Raw genomic sequence first — 20,534 nt, 5'->3', positions numbered from 1 at the left:
TAAGACAACAATAATGTACGAAGCTGCTATCCTCAGATCTAGACAAGCAAGTATGCGATCGTAGCTTAAGCTGAAATGCATGATTAGTGCTAGCGGTCCATGTTTTCCGTACATCAAATTTCTCAGTTAGAGAATATCAAAGGAAATAAACAAATGGCGGTAGACCTCTTATTCCATGACAACAAAATAAATCAGAGTGTGACTAACCGTCTTTGTTCTTGCCTAAGCATCAAGTTTTATTTTTGCAGTAAAGATTTCGGTATTTTATTGAGCATAATGAACTAAGTTTACATTAGAATTAGAAAGACAATTACACATAAACAGGTTTTGGTGGAATATATCCAGACGATTATATAATTACCGCATTTTTAAGACCGTAATCGAAGATAAACGGGACTGGATTTTTGCTTACGATCAGCATCTTTATCATTTAGTTTTCACACCTCGCACGCAGAATTTTAGATTCTGCATCGAAAAAGCTTGTTCTACCCTGCAATAGACCGAATTTAATTATTGTACAATAATTATCAAAACTCTGACGTCGCACTCCTATCTTTGCGAACGTTGCCGGAAGATAGTTTGCTGTCTTTAATTACTCTTTGCGTTGATAAGATGAAACTCATTTCACGAGATGGGAGAGTCTTCAAAGTGGATGCGAAGCTGGCGGAAATCAGTAGTACGATTAAGAGTCTGATGTCTAATAATCAGCATAACGCTGGCGATCACGCTGACGAGGCTGGAATCCCCATATCGCAGGTGGAAGGACCCATTCTGGAAAAGGTCATTGTGTGGGCCGAATACCACAAAGACGAATCGCCTACAACTTGGAATTTTGAGAACGAAGAAGCGGAAGAATTATTCCGGTTAAAGTATGAAGTCGCTCCGTGGGATAAAGAATACATTAAAGTCGACCAAGGCACAATCTTTGAGATAATGCTGGCAGCGCATTATTTGGACATAAAGGTCAGTGAATGAATATCGAAAACTTTCACTGTACCCGGCTACCCCTACCACGTATTGTATAGAGAGTTGTCAGGTTATTTAAGTACCTAACGTGTGCTTGCATACCGAAAACGGTGTATCGTGTCGGGTGTGGCTAAAGGTCATCTCGTAATCGATTTTGCATCGTTCCCCGGTACGTTATCACTATTTGGACGAATTTCTTGTACCAGAATACAGCGTTACTCGTGTGGCGAAACATGGTTTATTTTATAGAGCGATTAGCGGGCATTATTTTTCTATAATTTGTTTTTTATAACCTTCTTGGTACACTAATGTGTACAAATAAGAACCTATGCAGGGTTTAATCATGCTCTGCTGCAAAACCATTGCTGAGATGCTAAAAGGCAAAGGAGTGGAGGAAATTCGTCGGCAGTTCAATATCAAGAACGATTTTGATCCAGAGGAAGAAGAAGCTTTGAGGAAAGAAACAGATTGGACAGAATGGTCGGAATGGAACTAACATGTGTGATGTAGCAGTGTGCCATACTTCTATGTACTTGCTTAAAGAATGTGTTATTGCAACTGTACGTGGGTTCTAGCTTCGTAATCGTTCTTGTTCTTAATACAGTGCAGATGCCCGCTATTTTATGTTGTATGAAGTGCAAAGGTCTGTTCTTTGGAATTAAGTAAATCTCCTTGGAATTCGAAGCAGAGAACTGAAATGACCGTAATTATAATATAATAATACGCCAAAATACGAAAATATTTGGACTTAGCTACGGTCTACGGCTTACGAGTATATTCACGTATTATATCTGTATTTATTTTTACGAGTACATTCATACATTTTTGTTCGAGATTTTTGATCTTAGTTTACCGTACAAACAAACTACAAGCTGAACTGCTAAAAAATAAGAAAAAAAACAAAACTACAAACTACCTACCTCCGAACGGGGGTAGCTTACATACATGCTGGAGTCTGAAAGTAGAGAAATGCTCCAACATGTTGTTGAATTATGTTATATGTATTGTGGATTCACGATTCTTAATCTTGTAACATGTTTTTAAACTACAAATTGCAAAACTAATTACCTTTATTCGTTTCCTGGCTGAAAGCGCGTGCTTTTCTCATATCCACAATGTCTATGGGGCCACCATCAAATGTGCGGCCCAGTCAGCCATTCCGCATGCCTTCCCTGCCAGTACGACCCTTGAATCCTCCACAGAGACCACTTTTTCCAGGAGGTACAGCACACTCTGTCCCTGCTCAGACATATGCAGTTACTACATTGCAGCTCTTCCATTCTTCGACCATTTGTCGAAGCGCAGCACTGACGCAAGCTGATTGTGTCGTTTTTACCATGTTATCCAGGTGTCAGTCGCGATAACACAGGACGCGTCCAAATTGCTGCGCCTCGCGTGGAGGACTTCGATGACGATGAGGATGATCGCCGACCCAAGCGGCCAGCCGCACCGTCCAGTGGAGCGGGGTTATTCGCTCGACTGCCGAAAGTGGGAGCTGTTGCACCTCCTCCTGAAGAAGCGTACCCTGTGGCCAAACGGAAGAAACCACTGGAGAAACCCAGTGCACCAAGTGGCAGCAGAGTGTGTTCGGTGGATAGCATGTTGGAGGAAGCTGAGATAAAACGGATGCAGGCTATTCAGAGTTTTCTGAAGAAACCCAAATCCGCTGCCAACGATGCCAGACAGCAGGCAGTTGTTCAGCGTGAGCCAGCCGAAAGCGCTGACTATCTTGGATTGAATTCTGGGTACGGGAAAAGTCTCGAGCAAAGTAGTAAGCAGGTTGTTTTTCTCACCGCGTTGATATTTGCGCCGTAGCAGCGCAGCTACGAGTTTTACTTCTGTTTAAAGGCTTTGTAATCTTCACTTGCGGCATGTATATCATGATATGTTTATAGTTTCTGGTGCACCTATAAACCACAATACTTTTTCTTCCATTTTATTCTTTATGACTACTCTATTCGAGTGATCATCTATTGCCTTACTTTGTGAGCACTTTCTGTTACAATATTTTTTATTTTAAATAATAATTGTGTTCATATTGACATTAACTAATGTTATTTAGTTCAGTTTATTTCTGAGCAGACCAGTAATCAGTAATGTGAACTTCGTATTAACAGAAATTTGGAGGATTACGGCGCCGCCGCGGCGGATGATGATCTCCAGTGGGAAGTGGATGCCTCAGCCTATGCCGACGACGATTCATATACTTCTCCACAGGATTATCCATACGAGCCACCCCAGCCGGAGCACAACTTGACCCCATCCGGGATGCACCCGCCGACGGGAACCGTATGGACGGCGAATTACAAATATCAGGACGTACAGAATATTGTCGATCATCCCGCTCCCCGAGCGGCAGCTGCTGCGGCCTCTTCTTACCAGACCGACGAGCAGGTGCACCAGTTGGTGGCACGTTATGAAGGACCGGAATTTCAAGAGTATTTGAAGGCGGGAAATTCCCTTAACATTGTCGATTTTCGGGCGGATGAATTGTTGGGGAATGCGCGAGCGAATGTCATGCGTGGTCTGACAGATAAAGCGCTGAATCCGCCACCGTCCGGACCTGTCCCGGTCAAAGGGAAGGTGAATTCAACGGCAAAGAGAAAGGGACAAATTACCTATCTGGCGGCACAGGCCCAGGCCAGGGAGACGGAGCTGCAGAACGAATGGGCCAAGAATCGGCAGACTCGCCAACAGGCATCGAGGAAGTACGGCTTTTAAGTGCCTGGTATTTGACCGTCTTAAGATTTATCGGTCGCCTGAATTCTTTTTCGATAATCATTCAGATGTTTGACAGTCTAGTAACTGAGTATCTTCTGTGTATCATTAAAAAAAATGGAAAATTGCATGTCAATCTTGTCTGTGTTTTTGTGGAAACACGGAATTTGATGTGCGATGTGGTTGTTACTCTTATTCGTATTCCTTAATTAAGAATAAAAATATTTATCCCGTATTAAGATAGACAAATCCTACATACTTAAGTATTATTTCAGTTTTTGTTACGGACAAAGTCTTATTAATTTTCAATCCTTAAACTGGCTTTGAGTCAATCAGTTTTTAACGTCCGAAGTTTACCGCACCTTCCAGCTCACCATTGTCACGTCCACAGTGTACGTACGTGCACTTTGTAAATCGTACGAAAGAGAGTTTGTTGTGGTTTGATACGATGTAGTGTATTTCGACGTTTTCGTTTTGCTACTGTTTTTTTGGTAGACGCACTCATTAAACAAGTCGTAATAGTTTCGGACTGATAAACTGTTAAAGTCTCCTAGTGTTTGCTCTTTTAAAGCGTGCTTTTTTAAAAGCTGGAAACAATACTTTCAGCTTTCCTTTTTGCAGATTTTGCAAACTGTGCAGCAGGCAAGCTTATAGGATTGCAGATTGTTGCTGCACGGTTACTGCTGTCAAGACTGGATTGTCGCTATCTGTCAAGCAGAGAGTTTTACAGTTTCATTATCAGCAGCTGTCTCGCTCATCGCTGATAACGGGGACGAAGTAAAGATGCCATGAGCATCCCGGATAGTGTGAGAAACTGCGCATGGCTGGTATTCCTCAGGATGTGGCCGCATATTTCCCGCACGCTTCAACTATTATCCGATATGAAGATCACCCTGAATTATCGCCGTATTTTTCTCCTGCTAATCGGTTTGAGCATGTTTCTCTACGCCATACCCGTCCTGTTCCGTCGACTGCGCGGGACACGACCCGCACATTTTGTCCCCTTTCAGTGCCTGCAAGAGCGTCTGGAAGATTTCAAAGACGCCATCCACACTTTCGACGCCAGTCTGCATTACGACGAAGTGGAGAGCAACTACTTTCCCTTCACAGGCAACGGCTATATTGCCCTGGGCGTCGTACAGTCCCTGTCCAAATTACTCATACGGCAGGGACGGTATTTTGAGACAGTGCCATATTATCCGCTGGTCAGCATTACGGTGAATAGTCCGCTGTTGGGACGGAGTTTGGACGAGACGGCGGCGACGGTGATGGACTTCCGCAAGGGAACCGTGCATTTACTACAGAGCTTCGGTGAAGCGTCGCATGTCTGCCTGCAAGTCAGCAGGAAAATTGCCGCGCACCGCAAGATTCCGCACTTATTAGTGGAGACGGTGGATTTCTATAATCCATCAGCGGAGGATATGGAAGTGAAGATCACTCTGCATTCAAATTTACGAGAAATTAAAGAGGCTGTCGTGCTGGACGGAAAGGCACGCGACAGTGAAATCGTCTCAGGGATTGTGGAGAATGCGGGATCCAGTCAGAAAACCGTGATTGCCATCGCCAGACCGAAACTCGCTGATTCCAGAAAGTAAGTGACCAATTGAAGTTGTTTACGTTAACCATTGGATAGACTGCCGTCTCTGGTTCTCTTTATTTGTACTTCCCAAAATAATCACAGAGAGAGAAACTTCATCGTGAAGACATGAACGTAATTGACACGGTATTCTGTTAATTTGTTTAATTTTGCATTTGCAGAATTACGCTGAAAGCGGGCGGACGAATACAGCGGCAGATAGTAACAGTCATAAGTTACGAATCGTTTGTGGACAGTGCCAATACTGCACAGATAAAGAACAATGCAATTGATGAAGTACAGGTAAAATCTAGTACTTTAATAAACTTTCATTATTGTACATCTTTCAGTTGTTAATGACGTGACATACCGGCGATTTCACATCCTTGCTCGGAGCTGGGTATTTGGCTATTTGTCACATATTTGCGTATTTCTATTATTGTAAATCGTGTTTCTGATAAGTTCAAACTTAATTTCCGATTATCACGGACAATCTAGATGGCTGACTGAAATTCACCAGATTTGATATTTTGTGGACTGTGTCACAGGCTTTGTACAATTCCATTATTGGCATCCCTATGGATATGTTATTGAACAGCCACTCGATGGTGTGGGAGGCCTTATGGAAATCTGGTTTTACCATAAGTTATTCCAAGGCTGCCAATGTGTACAATGGAGATAAAATTAACGCGACCGTATACTATGCGCTGTGCTTCGAGAAATCCTCCAGTCAGGAGCTGAAGGACGTCAAATCCAGGGAGCAACTCCTGACCCTCCGACCGACATTGGAGGCACCGAAAAGTGCCGGACACTGCTATGCCACGCACAACACTCTGCAGGCATCTTCCCTGTGGTCCAGCTATCGTTCTGTCGAGGAAATCGTCCGAGTGTCGCATTTGTGGCGGTTGACTCTGATGAAACAAGGATGCGGCAAGTACGAAAAATAATGTAAACAATTACAACTACCAGAAGTCAACTCGTTCAGTTTTTTTTTGTTGACGCCCATTTTTTGAAGGCTTCTTTTCCTGCGATTGCAATTATTTCTGACTTTCTGAATACGTAAATTATACATTAAACTGATTAAAGGTCTCAGACGGTTTATGGTTGTACCATAAGGTTGTAAATAAGGTTGTACCACTACCACGTATCATTGTAAATATGTCTAGTTACTGTATATTTGCTCTGCGGTTTTTCTGTATGGATGTTTATTCTTTTCCGTTATTTATTTTCCAGATAATTTCATTTAATTCAGCTAATTTCAGTAAGTTAGTTTTCCCATGAGCACAGACTTGTTGCTATGTGGACTGTCCGAGACCAAAATTTAATGTATCGTAATTTCATTTGCTCAAATATTCATGTGTTTTTCAGCTTTCTTGCCATGGGAGCGGAAGGTTTTCTACAGGCTTTTATTTTGAGTCTCGGCGGGCTTCGCTTTTTTGGCTACGAGCATCTGGAAATGTGGATGCATCCATCCGAATTGCATCGAAATTACGATTTCCGGCGCATTGCTTATGGAGCGGATGCCCATTTGAATATAGCCATACGTGTGGGAGAAGAAACGGAAAACAAACCAGTTTTACAGGTGACTATACAGCGCATAGCAAAGTTTTTTAGGGGCGAATTTCACAAATAACCGGAGTTCCGGTCACACAGTCCTCGCTTTTGCTTTCCCTTTTTTTTATTTCTGTTCTATTATCTGTTGCTTTATGGCATTTCTCTGATAATTTGGTTGCAACAGGTTTCGGTTGATCGTTCCGATAAAACCTTTTACGCTTGCGATGCGGGATGTTTGGATCCTCCAGTCGCTTTGACCAAAGAAATGCAGGAATTTCCGGTGAAATTAACTGACCCATTGACTGCCATTCTGTATATCACTTCCGATAAAGAGCACATGGAGGAGCTAAAACATACCCTGCATGTAAAAGAAATCAAGGAGTCGGATCCTCATCCTCACCATGTCTTGGCGGAGCACAAACACGGCCACAGTCTAGGAGGACTGCCGGCCTTATTCTGGATAAGCGTGGCGTTATTGGTTGCTGTTTTTCATATATTTTTAATACGACTTGTTGTTAATGAATATTTTAATCAGGATAATAAGTCATATGCGCCGGCGAAAAGGCCGTCACGGTATACTGCTTGATTTGCTTTTTTATATTTTCCCTGTTGTTGCCTGTGTTGATGTTGATCTGTTTGTGATAAATTATTAAACAATTGAATAAAGATACGAATTCAGGATCAGCGCAAGCATACTGTACTCGCACGTTTATTTTAGATTATTTTGGAGATTTTCTGATACTTTTATTCTTGAATTCAATCCAAATGATTTCGTTATCTAAGAGCAAATTTCGCCACCGCGCAAGCTGAGTGCAGGCACAAAAGTGTGCGAGTTCTGCTTTGGTCGATGGAAAAGATTTCGTTATTATAAAAAAAAGTAAAAATTTTGTGCAGTGTAGTAGCGAAAATGAATTTAGAAAAGACCCAGAAAATAATAATCTTGTCAGAAACAATAATCTACTTATGTTCTACTGTAGTACATTTGGGAAACTCCGCCTAGCACCCAAAACTGACCGGTGAGGCGGTGACACGGAGGGGATATCACACGAAGAGTGTCGCAAAGGCAACCGCACAGTTCCGGCGAAACTCGCATCGTCACATTCTTGCCATCTCCAAGCGTATCAGTCAGTGGTTCAGTTTTGAATCTGGAGCACCTGAAAAATCGATTTATTTCTAATTTCTACACTCAACGTGGAATTTCTCGAACCAGTTGTATTCCATTGTTTTTCCTAAATTGACATTATTATTTTTAGAGGATGGCCGACACTGACCGAACACCACCGGCTTCGAATGCTCAAGATGCACCACCAACATATCCCGGACGCAGATCGGGACTGATGGTAAACAGAAGTTTCGCAGTCAGTGTACTGTACTGGTTTTGTGAGAGAGTGGCGCTACGAAATACGCACGTCTTTTTGTCTCCTGGTGGTTTTTAAAAAATCGTAATGTTCGTACTCTTTTGATAATAGTATGTAAAATAAAATTCGATGAAGTACTTGGAAAATGCTGTCTAGCTGCTAGCACTAATGAAATCCGCTGTTCTTTCGCGTCCTTGTTACACCCATTGTCAGTTTGATTTATGGTTCCAGAAAAGATTGCTGCTTGCAGCTTGTTCTTCCCGTGTGGGAATTCGACATTTTTTTACTAACCATCGCAGTAACACCTTACTGTATTACTAATACGGTAATTAGTATAAGTAGTACATTGAAAATTAGAATTGTGGAAAATACTAGCGAATTAATCAGTTAGGATTGGCATAATTGTAGATTTGTACTAATTGATTATGGCGTGCGCCGTGTGGTATAAAACTCATAATTGCTAAATAGTGAATTACTGATATAATTACTTAATGATTATATATTTTGTACAAAGCGCAACGTTGCGGCGTCCTGTCCGGTACTGAAAATTAGGGATCGCCGACATTGTGCTTACGTTGATATAAGTAGTTTATGCAGCCGTAGCAGAATAATTGATCGGTGACGTGGTTTTAATTTTTCGTTGCAGGCAATCGTTTCGGAACGCCCGATTGATTTTCTTTTTGAATTTAACCAGGTGAATTTTCATGAATTTACGTCAATCTGAAATTTTGAGCACCAATGCTATTCGTCTGTAATTGGTGGCAGTTCCATTCTTTACACTATATGGTTGTAAACTTGTCGTGGTTGACGAATTTCATTTGTTTTACAGATTATCTGTCGTAATATTTTCCATCCTGTATTTGACTACCCTCGGGTACGTATCTGGACGTTAGAGAATGGTGAATTTTGTTTAAAGAAAAATGCGTTCTTAAAATAATTAAATTTACGATATTAAAGGTGCGGTGTACTGAATGCTAATGTACTGAATGTACGTGTCATTTCAGAGGAAATGACGCATACTATAAAGCTCTGTTGGCCATGGCCGCCAGCAGTGCGCTGCGCCTGTATCAGCGCACACGCGAACCAGGTAATCGCGGGGCGGAAAGGACCTATGCCCAGTTATTCCAAACCTTGCTGATAGAGGACAGCTGCCATTACCTTATGTACTGCGTGCTGTTCGTGATTGGATCTCCTGTCACCTGTGAGTGAACGTTATCCCCTTTTTAAATGCCAATCTTGCGTATTATAGAATTGTGTATTAGAACACGGTTATATGCTGCAGTTGTCCTGATGCCCATCGCCATATTTGCATGCATTCACTCGATGGCATTCTTCGTCAAACTGGGAAATGTAATGCTGCCGTGTAAACGTAATTGGATTGAAATACCGTGTTTAACAGGAGTGTGTATTGGTTAAATGCAGGAAATTGGAGCCGGTGCGGCCCTGCTGCGGCCTGTCGGTCGCTTGATCGAGACCGAACAGCAGCGAATGTTAATGACGGCTGCCTTGGGAGAGATTCTGATGATGCCCGTGTCGGTTATCATGGTGTTCACGGGAAAAGTTCTCCTGCTCGCTCCCATAATGTATTATCGCTTTCTACAGCTGCGCTATCGTTCGCGACGAAATCCCTACTGCCGGTATGGTAGAGTTACAGTTATTTCTTATTTTCGCTGCGCTTATGATGCTCGTACTGTATTCTTCCAATTTTCTTACAGGCAAGCATTTTTCCAGCTGCGATTAGCGGCAGAGCGCTTGGCCATGCGGTCTCCCGCGGCCATTAGCAACATTATTCTCAAATGTGTTGGGTTCATTTCCCAGTTGGCTCCTCAGATTCCTGCGCAATAAGGGTGTGGTTTATATTCATTTTTCACGGATGGTCGGTATCCTGGACGTGCTGGCGCATAGCCCGACTGTGTGAGTGCACCGCATGCCTTTGTTCAAAATCATCTCATTTCCAGCCGATTCTCTGCTTCGGACGGTGGTACCAACTATCGATCGGTTTTTCTGGCTTTTTGTTACTATCATTCGTTTTTGTTTTGGTTTTGCTAATTCCCGAAGACCTGAGTTTCAGGTTTGACGTTTCCTATTGCAGCTGAAAAGATTAGTCGCTATTAACCTACAGAATGTTGGCATGCTTTTTATCGTGACGTTCATATTACTAATTACGCAAAAGAATGTCTGCTGCATTATTTGCATATCCTATAATGGAATTCGTGATTAAAATCCAGCTTTTTTTTACTGTATTTGCATTCTTGAACGTTGAACGATATGCACTGGCAATGAAACCCCTTGTGCATTAAATTTTGCTGTGAACCTTCTCGTTGTTTGTCGTGCGCAAAGTCGCAGCTAATTGATACAACAAAGTAAAATTACGATACAATCATACAGTATAGTACTAAAAGATATTAAACTCGTATCAAAAGACTGGGCCCAGTGATTCCACGTTGCTTGTAAGTTGTAAGCAATGTACAGATAATAACTGTCAATGCCATATGCAAGCAAACATGTGCGATCTAAAAAATATTATTAAAAACTCTGCTTCTTAAATATAGATATACCTCAAATCCTGCATAATGTGATATCAAATTCAAGACCCGCTTTATACCGAGTTACTCAGTTTTCCACGTAAAGTGTCTTCAATTTTAAACTTTCGTCCAAATTAAATGCAAGGCACAACCAGCAAACACAGATAACATTGTATCAGGGAAAAATAAAACCATTTTTTCCAAAACAAGGAGCCCAACCATGAGCGACAACAGACTGAGTTTTCAACGAGACTTAAAACCTTTATCCCAGGATCTGATGAGTTGACGGGCAAAATGCCAACTGAAGCAGTGGATTTGTAGGGCCAAGAAGAAGAAAATATTCCATAATACCACAACCGGCAAATCCAGAAAGAGATTTTTCGTATGGCGCACTTGCGCATACTCGACCAGTTCCCAGAAATAATAAACAATCCCACCGATCACCGGCAGTATACCCAAGAGAATGTTACCATAAATGAACAAGTTGAGCAGACCGATGCGATTTCGCGGCAACGACGCCAGGGCGAAGCAGGACGGAATAATGGACAACATCCAAATGTACTCCCATAATATCGGCTTCGGCACAGAGAGTTCGGCTAAATCCGGTATGAGAATGTCCAGCCGGTCCAGCGCATCGTCAGCCATCTTCACCACCATCAACAGCCAGAGCGGAAGATGGAAAAACACAAGCGTCCGACGCAGTTTATCCTTGTACTGAATGCTGCAATCGAAAAGAAAACAACGCACTTTCAACCGCTCACTTCATCGTCTGCCAAGGTACATCGGGCACTATAAAAAGCGCACTTGAGTCTCTGCGAAAACAGTGAAGAGATTCTTCGCGTTTCCGGTTGAGATGCGCAGATCGCTACTAATTATAAGTAATTGTCTGAATGGTCAATAAGCGCCGCTATTCAGGGCACTTTACTCATGAAAACAGTAAACAAGTTTTCACAGCCTCTTTTAAAATTTTAATAAAATAATCCTCCAAACTAATAAAATGTCTATTATGAACAGGTTCCGAAACATCTACGGATGGCTGTAAAATATATAATTACAAATTACTCGATACTGACGATGCACCTATATGCACCCATATGTCTCTGAAGATTATCGCGAACTGGTTACTGTAATTAACCCAAAATCGAAAGAAAATGACTGAGGACTCTGAACAATTTTTACAGGTTGTAAAAAAAACTAAAATAGCATACCGTAGCACACATTTTATCACTTTGATAAATACCGCTTTTCTTTACTGACTTCCTAACTTTTTCTTTACTGACTTTACCGATAAAAATTATCCATTACGAACTGTACTGTATCTGTACAGCCATAATATTATTATAATGATAAAATACTTTATAAAGTATCAACCTCAGTCCTTACTACTTATTTAAACAACCACGATTTATCAATTATCAGTAAAAGTTTAAAACTTAGGCACTATTTATTCATGAGGAAGTCATTTCTATGAAGTACAATCGGATCCCAGTTTTATTCGTTCTTAACATGTGCCGCTTCAGCGGACACCCACTGAATCATGAGTCCTGACAATCACCTTAATTGATAAGGGAAGCAAGCTCACCTTAATTGATATCGACGAGGAACGGTTTCTCGATGAGAGAAATCACTCCCATCTGTCCCAATTACTCGAGATCCTTTCGACGCCATCACAATTCATAAGCGAAAAACCTTACAACAAACTGATGTAGCAATCGCTTGTCTTTTCGTATGCTATCGATAAGAAGACGACGAAGTCACAAATGCAATTTCACGAAAAACTACTATACTCTAGTTCAATTCCCAAAATATAAACAAAGGCAAAAGCTTGCAGTCACATCTACAATACTTTTTTACTCCTTTCAGACCTGTGTGAGCAAGACTTAATAGCGAACAGAAAATTAAAACAAATTTATAACAAATTTCTGCAGTATGTCACCGATCGGGATCAAAGTCTGGAATTTTTTATTAGCAAGCCGCAAGGCGCAAGCGGAATGCACATCCTCTGACTAGTAGTACTGTATAAGACATGCGCTTCGCTGAGAACCTGGCTTTTTCACATTGCTTGATCAAAAATATTGAGGGAGCTGTGACACGCCGCTCCGCAGAATCCTGATTTCGTTATATCTTATTATTATATGTTCGTTCTCTTTTTAATTCAGATATTTTTGTATTGTTGTTAAACACAAATAAATATCCAGAAAGAAGGTTTTCGATACGGCGGCACTACTGTACGATATTCAGGGGGATCAGGCATGACTTGGTCGTTCTGCCAGGTGCTTGATCTGGTAGCATTGGCTGTTCTACTAGAATGCAAAACCAACATTATGACGTCATGAAGTACAATACAGCAACAGGCGTGTATAAGTAACTGCAGCCAATCAACATGCTCGACTCTGATCTGACCCGCCCTTGATATTGCGAAACTTTTGTTGGTAACCAATGACAGAATCCTGCTGGTACTTTGAAGCACATAAAAGAGTCTTTGCGATAATTTTAACGATCAGTGTGCGCAGTTTCACGTTGGTAATCGAGAGCAATCGTTTTTCGTGAATCCGTTTCACAAGACAAAGAGCGTTCACAGTTCATACAATTCTGCAAATTCTTTGTTGTCAGTTTTTAATTTTTAAACGGTAGACGTTTAGATTCAATATACAGTATATTGAAAATATTCTACATTTAATTTCTCTGGTCACAGAATATTTTTCCCTGTGTTCCCCGAAGCCTCCAAAACGTTCCCTCTACTGAGGTTGTCTTGCTATATTTGGAGACCTTTTGATCATGGATGACATAAGCGGCGGAGGGACTGGAGTCCCACATAATGCAGATTCTTACATTAACGCACAGAGAACCGCTGGAGCACATCGGAAGCAGAATAGCGAAATAGTAAGTAGCGCGACCAGCGACAGCAGCGCCCCCACACCTAATACCATGATTGCGTCGCCTGCCTCGCATGTGGATGCCGCGGCCAGTCGTCCGGAAATGACCAGCATCGGACGGGGTCGATTTCGTCGGAATGTTGTTGGACATCGTGGTAGTGCGGATAGAAAAGGTAAATACCGCAGTCGCAAAGCAGCCAACCCGCGTCTTAATAACAATGCTGACGCTGATCGCCGCCCAACACCATCCGACGGCTCTGATCAGTCAGAACGAGGCGTACAAAAGTTTCCAAAAACTTTTAACAATAGAAAACGTTTCCAGCGCCAGCGTAAAGATCACAAATGGAAGCCGTATCATTTGTTAACATGGGAAGAGAAGAAAGCGTTAGATGAGCGCGAGACCATACGGGCGGAGCAGCGGCGTAATCAGTTAACCACACTGGGCTTCCCCCAGGCACCGTATAATACCACGCAGTTTTTAATGGAAGATCATAAATCGGAGTATGATAAACAGTTTGACGACGAGACAGCCGGCTTATCATCGGAGGAGAGCAGTCCGGGCGATGCTGATATCGATTCCCTGCCGGCCCTGGATCGCGGCTACGATCAAGAGTATATGCGCGTCTTGACCGCTAATCTCAACGCATTATCGAAGGAACGCCTGATAACCTACGTTCTGCAGATGGAACAGGAGAAGGGCGTACTGGAGCGGCAGGTGCGACTGCTGCAAAAGGAAGTGGATGATTTGACGCCCAAACTGGATGGGACGGAATCGAGCGACGTGGATGCCAAAGAGGAGCGCCGGCTGGCGGTGCCCAGTGATGATGGAAGTGACGCCACTGTCGATTTCCCGGCTACGCACAACATGGAGATAGGGTCTGTGTAAGCAGACGTGGTATTTGCGTTTATATTTAGAGCCACACAAAGTTTTTATTGCTTCGCTGCCGTATTACTTACGTGCAGCATCGGGGCAACACAGACGGCGCTACGGGGTCTTCTGTTACGGTTAATGCTTGTGTGTGTGCTAGGGATCTGTGGATTTTTTTGGCAAATCACGTAGACCTACTTTTAAGGAAATGGTATTAACAGATTGTTGCATATGGGAGTATACTGTACTTGTATGAATTTTTGACATGCCGCTTCTCTTTTCCGCTGTTGTGTTTGAAACATTTATTAATCAACTTATTAATTCAGTTTCCCGTGTTGTATTTGGGCGTACTTTTCATGAGTTTCGTTATGGGAAAAAAATGTCGCTATGGCTACACTTGAAGAAGGTTGGGTTTGTTTTTAATTTGTTTGCTCAGTTTAGTAAGTAACAGCTGCTATCATGAAATCTCAAAAAATTGCACATAGTGTATTTAGTAAGTACTAGTAAATTTTAATCTTATTTTTCAGCTTTAAAATTAATTCGCTGGTCGAAGCAGGATTATTGTTGTGCTGCCCCATGTCCACGATGTGGGGTATTTTTTGTTTTGATTTTGAACAGAAGCTTCAAAAAATAAACAGAAACGCTTGGTACTCGCATACAACATCCAGTTGCATCCTTATCTTTGAGAAAAGAAAAATGCCCATTTTGTGGGCGACTGGAATAAAGATTGAAGTTAACGGTTTCACGCAAAAACTGATCAATAAACAATGTGACCAGACTAATATTATAGTATTAAATCCCTCTGTAGAAGTGAAATCTTAATTCACTGTAGTAAGCTGGTAAAACGATTAAGTTCATATGTTGCGTTGGGTGCCTTTCGTCACACTTTCATCGTAATAAGCTAATGGTGTCCAGTGGTTTCGTTAGAGATTTTGCGCAAAAAATTTGTATTTTGGACTTCATAATATACTGCACAACACCATTCTTTCAACGTATGATTAGCAGTTAACATAGATAATGCTAGTACGAACCTCTGATTAAGCGGTTTATTAAACATCAGAGTGATAAGACAGCGAGTGAAATCTGCTTAAATTCGCCATCTTCTTATAATTAACCATCGCAAGTTCAACTAATTTTTCTAATAAACACTATCAGTATTATAGCAAACATTACTCAGTTTTACTCATTGTTAAGTTTTCCGTCTTTGATACGCTACAAAAGAGTTTTCTGAGAAGTATTTTAAACATACTTCAGAAGGCTGCCCACAAAAAGAACGTTTCTGCATAATTTAGATATTGTGCAGTATTATTATTGTCTTATTACGATTGTAATTGCAGTTCTAGTACAAAAGCTAGTGTAACAGTTTCGGTTTTCTGTGAGAATTTAGAAATCGTAATTTTGGGCATTAAAGGTGTTGCACTCGCAGTCAGTCGCAGATGAGAAATGCGAAGTCAGGGAACAGTGACCTTTCATATATAGTGTTGTCACTGTTGTGCAGGCATATATAGTACAGCAGCAACCTTTCTCTGTGCTTGTTCCCGATTTATGCTTATTACCGTGAGGTGTTCGGTACTGTAATAACAACAGTTTCATGCATGAAATTTTTATAATAAGAATTAAGCGGCTTTAATTCAGGGGGTAAATAGCAAAATACTAATTGTAAACAGTAATGCCTCAATTGACGAGATCTGAATGAATATTCGTACCGTTGCAAAGCTCTGATTGTAAATTGTAATCAGATTTCGTTTTAAAGGGGGTCTGATGTCCTGGTTTGTGTTCCACGTGCATCAGTTCTGTAGGAGCGGTGCGTTTTATTACCATTATTAGTGTTGTATTACATATGGTACTGTAATACTATTATTACTATAGAATATGGAGCTAGCAGCTTCGATTTTGCAATTGCACATCCTGAAAATTTCTAAAACCTTCAGTTGCACCTGCAGTTTGGAACACGTACTCGGACGGCATAGTCACTACTCTACTGGTGCATACCGCAGTATGCGCGTATTGTACAGTACTAATTCTGTATGGATTCTGTATGGTCACCTTGTTTTGATAGTAGAAGCTGTGGATTGTCTTTGTTGGGTTTTTTGTGCGAAGTAGTAAATTTTTAGTTGGTAGCCCATATGAACTTTCCCCCGAATTTCTTTTAATCTATCGTAAATGGACATTTTGTGAAACATTTATTTACACCCTGTCCCAACAACTTATTAAGCATGCAATCACCTCATGTGCTCTACTGTGCACGCTTTTTGTTACGATTAGTAGATCACCACTACAAATGGTACAATCATAGTCGTAAAATTTTAATGTGGTTCTGATCATGTGGATAATCACATGTTTTACGATTGGAGTTTTTACATGGAATGCCCCACTTAATTAATTTTTCACGTAGTACAAACCGGCTTGGGCACTTTTGCTTCGTCTCACAAACGATGATTATCGAATACTATTGTACACGTATTTCTGCATTATTCATTAGGTCATCTTGATACTGATGCACGTTTAATAAACTAGTTACCCTGCGCATCTATACTTATTTTTGCAGATGGCTCTTGTTTAACCACTCGCAAAATAGAGCTACGATTCTCTGATAAACTGCACGGTGCATGGGTTACGGATGGATCGTGTGATATGCTGCTGGTGGAAGTGCAATCGCGGCGTCTCGTGCCTGATAAGGTTCGTTTGTATGTGTGCGGCAGTGTATAAAGAAAAATCTAAGCGTACTGTAATTACTGTACCTAGCGTTTTTCGCCTAGATCTAGGTCTTTTGATGAGGTGCGTATGAAATTTTGTAGTTGCACGGCTGCTGCGGCAATTAGCGGTTTCCATCTCCATTCAGACAGCGATCAATTTTTGCCGTGCTAGCAAGTGCATGTGTATGCAGGAACTGTACAGCGCCAACAAATGTACACATGTGTACAGCCGCCCGCACAAAGACTCGTTGGACGACCTTGAGGGTGACATTAGAAGCGGGGTAGTGGTTGCAAGTTGTGCGATACACTTTGGAGTTTTCAGTCGAGTGGATGCTGTGTCAGCTTACGTATTATGGACGTAAGAACCGCATTATCCGCGTGCACAGGAAGGGAGGAGAGGCTCTAGCTACAACCGGTATGGGACACCATCATCCAACACGCTTTCATCTTTGCATGTTCCAAAATGAATACGAATACTTCTGCTGTACCTTTTCCCTGGAGCTTCCTTTTTTTCATCCAATATTTTACAATATACATCGGCTTTTACACATAGTGTATGGTTATCGTTATTCATAAATAAATTATACTTCAGAGGATACATTATGTGATGGTGTGTAATATTTTATCTTATCAGTCCTACTGGGCAACCCAGAAATTCTTGGTACTAGCTAGCTGACTGAAAATAAATATTCACTGTAATATTTAACATGCATTTTGCAAATTTGCATGCCGCGTGCGTGGTAATTACATATTCTAGGGACGCTTTCGCACAAATCTGAATATGCATCGCGGACACTTGCACTTCGTCATCTGTATGAGTAGTGGCCGACAGAACTGATCATTTCGAAAAGGATACAGTAATGTTTCATTTTTTTAAAACATAGACGCAATGTAAATACACAATCAGTCAAAATTTGTATCTGATGAATTAAGCTGGTATACAAATTTGGGAATATTACAGCCACCGTATCGTTGCACTAATCATACGAAAAAGACTGACAATTATTAAATTTAATTATAGTTCTAGTCGGTTTATAGATGTATAATGTATTAGATTCGTTACGCCGGCAAAAAAAATTATATCAGTGATTATGTTCAAAAGTTTTTCTAGTCTTCGTTACAGAAATGAAACGAAATTAAAACAGCATTGTATATTCATTCCGAGTCTCTGACTCTACGTGGAGCTCCGGTCGAAAGCTCTGCGCAGCGGTGCATATGGAAACACATATGAACAAGATTTAGTTTTTGCGTGTTGTGTAACATCTTATGTATCTTGAAACCGGGGTTACGTTGATTTTGTCGGTGTTGGCCGTCTTTTCGAGTTTCGTTATCCGGAAAGTCAACGAACGTTTCACATTAAAAGATGCATTTGGCCTTGTATGTTATTACTTGAGTTTGCATAGTGAACTGAATGCAGACGAAAAAAAATATCCATTCTAGAGTAGTATTCCGCATTCGCAAAGTAAACTTAACGGTTGCGTTTAAAAATTTATTGCAACAACTGGACAATACGGTGAATAATTCTGGTACAGTATACGTGTAATTACTGTGTCGCTAATATGGTATGCACGAATAACACGATGTCCACGGTAAATGGCGCCAACAGTTAATTAATACAACTGCATTTATTTAGTTTCCTCTCAGATGTTTTCTTCAACTGCAGCTTTGCTCGTTGTTACAAAAATCACAATAGTAGGCAATACTTTTCGAAATAATTATTTTGGGTTTCTTTGTATGTACTGTACTTTCGGTATTGTTAAGCACTATGAAATCGGAAACAATTTTTAAGAGAATCAGGTGTGTTCCTGTTATCAAAAGGAGGAACGTGTCTGTGACTCGGGAAAGCGCAGTGCTTACATGCGAGAAGCAGATTCAACGGAAATACAGTAATGTCGCACTTACTAATGCGGTAGCCTTTATTTAACCTTCAAATTTTAAACCCGGAAAAGATAAAGCCCAATCTAGCCGGCTCACCGCAGTCGGGAGAATTCCCAGAGGGCAAAATGCATATAACCATCTGACATGAGCTATTACAGCATATACGCACACCAATATATTAGCACGGCACCTGCATCTTGAAGCACATAAAAAGACAAGTCGACAAGAATTGCTTACATACTGCCAACTAACAATAAGAATAAAAAGCACGTTGCAAATGTAGAATTACAAACGCACTAGCAGAAGCACAGCGCTAATCAAAAAACAAGAAAATCTTATAATCACCCGCGCGAAGATGGTTTGAAATTGTAATGATGCCGTACCAGTAGCTTTACCGAACAAATTCTCTGTCGATACTTATTACGACTTCAAGCAATAGAGGTACAGAAAATTATTTCAGAATTAAGCTCGTCAAGAACTACTCTACATTTTACTGCTCTACTCTTGTGCAGTTGTGTAATAAACGCGCATGCAGATGACAGAGTTTGCTGAGCAACTGGAGATTGGAATAAATAAAAGCTAATAGCTCTGCACCTTAACTAAAATTCCTTCAACTCATTCACAGTCGGAAATCCAACTCAAAACCAAAATTTGTCCAATTGTGCGTAAACCGGTTTGGTGATTAAATAAATGAGACACAGCAAAAGCGAGCTTTTTCTAGAATGATTACTTCTCGTATAAACAACGGAGTAGTTGAGTCATACTTCTATTGATAAAATCATAAAATTAATTATACATCGGATCGCTTCATGTCGTACACAAGCTAGTGCCCATCAACAAAAATAGAATCATTAAAATGTTTCCTCATGAAAAAGTTTCCTTATTCTACAATTTTAAATTCTCGCATTGTCAATAGTATAGTGAACGTTCGTACTCTGTAGTTACAAATTCAACGAGGATTCGTTCACCGCACGCACAAATATCGTACGCCGGTGCAGTGTTTAGTGTTTACTCTAGTTTTAAATGAAATCGATGTTGACTACAGCCAATGGAATATGCATAAAGCATCCAATTTGACGCTCAACGATCTCCTGCCGGAAGAAATTTTAATTCGTATTTTCAGATTTCTGGATTCCCCGACCCAACAACGCCTGCATTACGTGTGCCGCTTATGGAAACAAATACTGGAATCGCAAGCGGTCATCTCGCAGGTTATGGTGAGCATCGTCGCCGACAAAGACTCCCGTTCAAGGGTACAATCAACCGGATGTGGTCATTATAATTGTACAACTACTGCGCGTTGTTTATCGCGTCTTATTCAGCCCGGCACGAAAAGCCTGATCATTGCCCATAAAGACGCTTCAAAGACACTCTCGACAACAAAGTCATTCCAATCCGCCTACAAACTGTGTCAGCTAACATGCCAAAATACATTTAGCGGAAACTTTCCCCACCGCCTATCGTGCTTGAAGACTGTTGTGATGGATGGAATTAGTGTGCATTTTACCGGTCTACTGCA

At 41.1% G+C, this 20,534-nt stretch overlaps 6 protein-coding genes across 9 annotated transcripts; 5 read left to right on the top strand and 1 right to left on the bottom strand.

Moving 5' to 3' along the window:
* The first annotated feature begins 211 nt into the window (after positions 1–211).
* Positions 212–1,680, top strand: LOC129587790 (S-phase kinase-associated protein 1-like). The gene is made up of 2 exons (XM_055481704.1): positions 212–963; positions 1,301–1,680. Exons 1-2 carry the CDS (start codon positions 613–615, stop codon positions 1,460–1,462), a joined length of 513 nt encoding a protein of 170 aa, XP_055337679.1. The 5' UTR covers positions 212–612; the 3' UTR covers positions 1,463–1,680.
* Positions 1,681–1,978: 298 nt separating this feature from the next.
* LOC129587823 (proline-rich protein PRCC-like) lies at positions 1,979–3,835 on the top strand. The gene is made up of 3 exons (XM_055481753.1): positions 1,979–2,187; positions 2,315–2,711; positions 3,084–3,835. The coding sequence occupies exons 1-3, from the start codon at positions 2,082–2,084 to the stop codon at positions 3,685–3,687; spliced, it is 1,107 nt and encodes a 368-aa protein (XP_055337728.1). The 5' UTR covers positions 1,979–2,081; the 3' UTR covers positions 3,688–3,835.
* Positions 3,836–4,153: 318 nt separating this feature from the next.
* LOC129587723 (uncharacterized protein KIAA2013 homolog) lies at positions 4,154–7,486 on the top strand. Its single transcript, XM_055481594.1, has 5 exons — positions 4,154–5,275; positions 5,443–5,563; positions 5,809–6,194; positions 6,629–6,842; positions 6,999–7,486. The coding sequence occupies exons 1-5, from the start codon at positions 4,473–4,475 to the stop codon at positions 7,398–7,400; spliced, it is 1,926 nt and encodes a 641-aa protein (XP_055337569.1). The 5' UTR covers positions 4,154–4,472; the 3' UTR covers positions 7,401–7,486.
* A 470-nt stretch (positions 7,487–7,956) lies between these two features.
* Positions 7,957–10,485, top strand: LOC129587769 (transmembrane protein 33-like). The gene is given in 8 exon segments (XM_055481673.1): positions 7,957–8,154; positions 8,819–8,851; positions 8,853–8,866; positions 9,002–9,046; positions 9,177–9,373; positions 9,455–9,522; positions 9,595–9,809; positions 9,888–10,485. Coding segments are annotated over 8 exon segments (786 nt in total). The 5' UTR covers positions 7,957–8,070; the 3' UTR covers positions 10,018–10,485.
* A 286-nt stretch (positions 10,486–10,771) lies between these two features.
* LOC129587801 (protein jagunal-like) lies at positions 10,772–12,674 on the bottom strand. The gene is made up of 2 exons (XM_055481719.1): positions 12,280–12,674; positions 10,772–11,418 (listed from the first exon to the last, which is right to left on the bottom strand). Exons 1-2 carry the CDS (start codon positions 12,363–12,365, stop codon positions 10,941–10,943), a joined length of 564 nt encoding a protein of 187 aa, XP_055337694.1. The 5' UTR covers positions 12,366–12,674; the 3' UTR covers positions 10,772–10,940.
* Positions 12,675–13,195: 521 nt separating this feature from the next.
* LOC129587744 (protein HEXIM1-like) lies at positions 13,196–17,838 on the top strand. 4 transcript variants are annotated; one of them, XM_055481637.1, is made up of 4 exons: positions 13,196–13,746; positions 13,896–14,455; positions 16,990–17,120; positions 17,240–17,838. In XM_055481637.1, exons 1-3 carry the CDS (start codon positions 13,711–13,713, stop codon positions 17,033–17,035), a joined length of 642 nt encoding a protein of 213 aa, XP_055337612.1. In that variant the 5' UTR covers positions 13,196–13,710; the 3' UTR covers positions 17,036–17,120; positions 17,240–17,838. The 4 variants fall into 4 exon arrangements, with proteins under 4 accessions (XP_055337612.1, XP_055337611.1, XP_055337610.1 ...); XM_055481636.1 differs by having other exon boundaries at positions 13,196–14,449; XM_055481635.1 differs by having other exon boundaries at positions 13,196–14,455; positions 17,329–17,838.
* The last annotated feature ends 2,696 nt before the right edge of the window (positions 17,839–20,534 follow it).

The sequence above is a fragment of the Paramacrobiotus metropolitanus genome, unplaced genomic scaffold (genome assembly GCF_019649055.1).
Source record: "Paramacrobiotus metropolitanus isolate TYO unplaced genomic scaffold, Prichtersi_v1.0 Parri_scaffold0000026, whole genome shotgun sequence".
Lineage (NCBI taxonomy): Eukaryota > Metazoa > Tardigrada > Eutardigrada > Parachela > Macrobiotidae > Paramacrobiotus > Paramacrobiotus metropolitanus.
Note: the sequence above shows the minus strand (reverse complement) of the source record. Positions and strands in the feature narration are given on the sequence as shown.

Bases quoted from the DNA above. Each gene is read 5' to 3' on its own strand.
- LOC129587790 (XM_055481704.1), top strand. From the start codon at position 613: ATGAAACTCATTTCACGAGATGGGAGAGTCTTCAAAGTGGATGCGAAG. The intron at 964-1,300 runs GTCAGTGAATGA...GAACCTATGCAG, and splicing joins CGCATTATTTGGACATAAAG to GGTTTAATCATGCTCTGCTG.
- LOC129587723 (XM_055481594.1), top strand. From the start codon at position 4,473: ATGAGCATCCCGGATAGTGTGAGAAACTGCGCATGGCTGGTATTCCTC. The intron at 5,564-5,808 runs GTAAAATCTAGT...ACTGTGTCACAG, and splicing joins ATGCAATTGATGAAGTACAG to GCTTTGTACAATTCCATTAT. The intron at 6,843-6,998 runs GTGACTATACAG...TGGTTGCAACAG, and splicing joins AAAACAAACCAGTTTTACAG to GTTTCGGTTGATCGTTCCGA.
- LOC129587801 (XM_055481719.1), bottom strand. From the start codon at position 12,365: ATGGCGTCGAAAGGATCTCGAGTAATTGGGACAGATGGGAGTGATTTC. The intron at 11,419-12,279 runs GTGAGCTTGCTT...TTTCGATTGCAG, and splicing joins CCTCGTCGATATCAATTAAG to CATTCAGTACAAGGATAAAC.
- LOC129587744 (XM_055481635.1), top strand. From the start codon at position 13,476: ATGGATGACATAAGCGGCGGAGGGACTGGAGTCCCACATAATGCAGAT. The intron at 14,456-16,989 runs GTAAGCAGACGT...TTATTTTTGCAG, and splicing joins AACATGGAGATAGGGTCTGT to ATGGCTCTTGTTTAACCACT.
- LOC129587823 (XM_055481753.1), top strand. From the start codon at position 2,082: ATGTCTATGGGGCCACCATCAAATGTGCGGCCCAGTCAGCCATTCCGC. The intron at 2,188-2,314 runs GTACAGCACACT...CATGTTATCCAG, and splicing joins GAGACCACTTTTTCCAGGAG to GTGTCAGTCGCGATAACACA. The intron at 2,712-3,083 runs GTACGGGAAAAG...TCGTATTAACAG, and splicing joins TATCTTGGATTGAATTCTGG to AAATTTGGAGGATTACGGCG.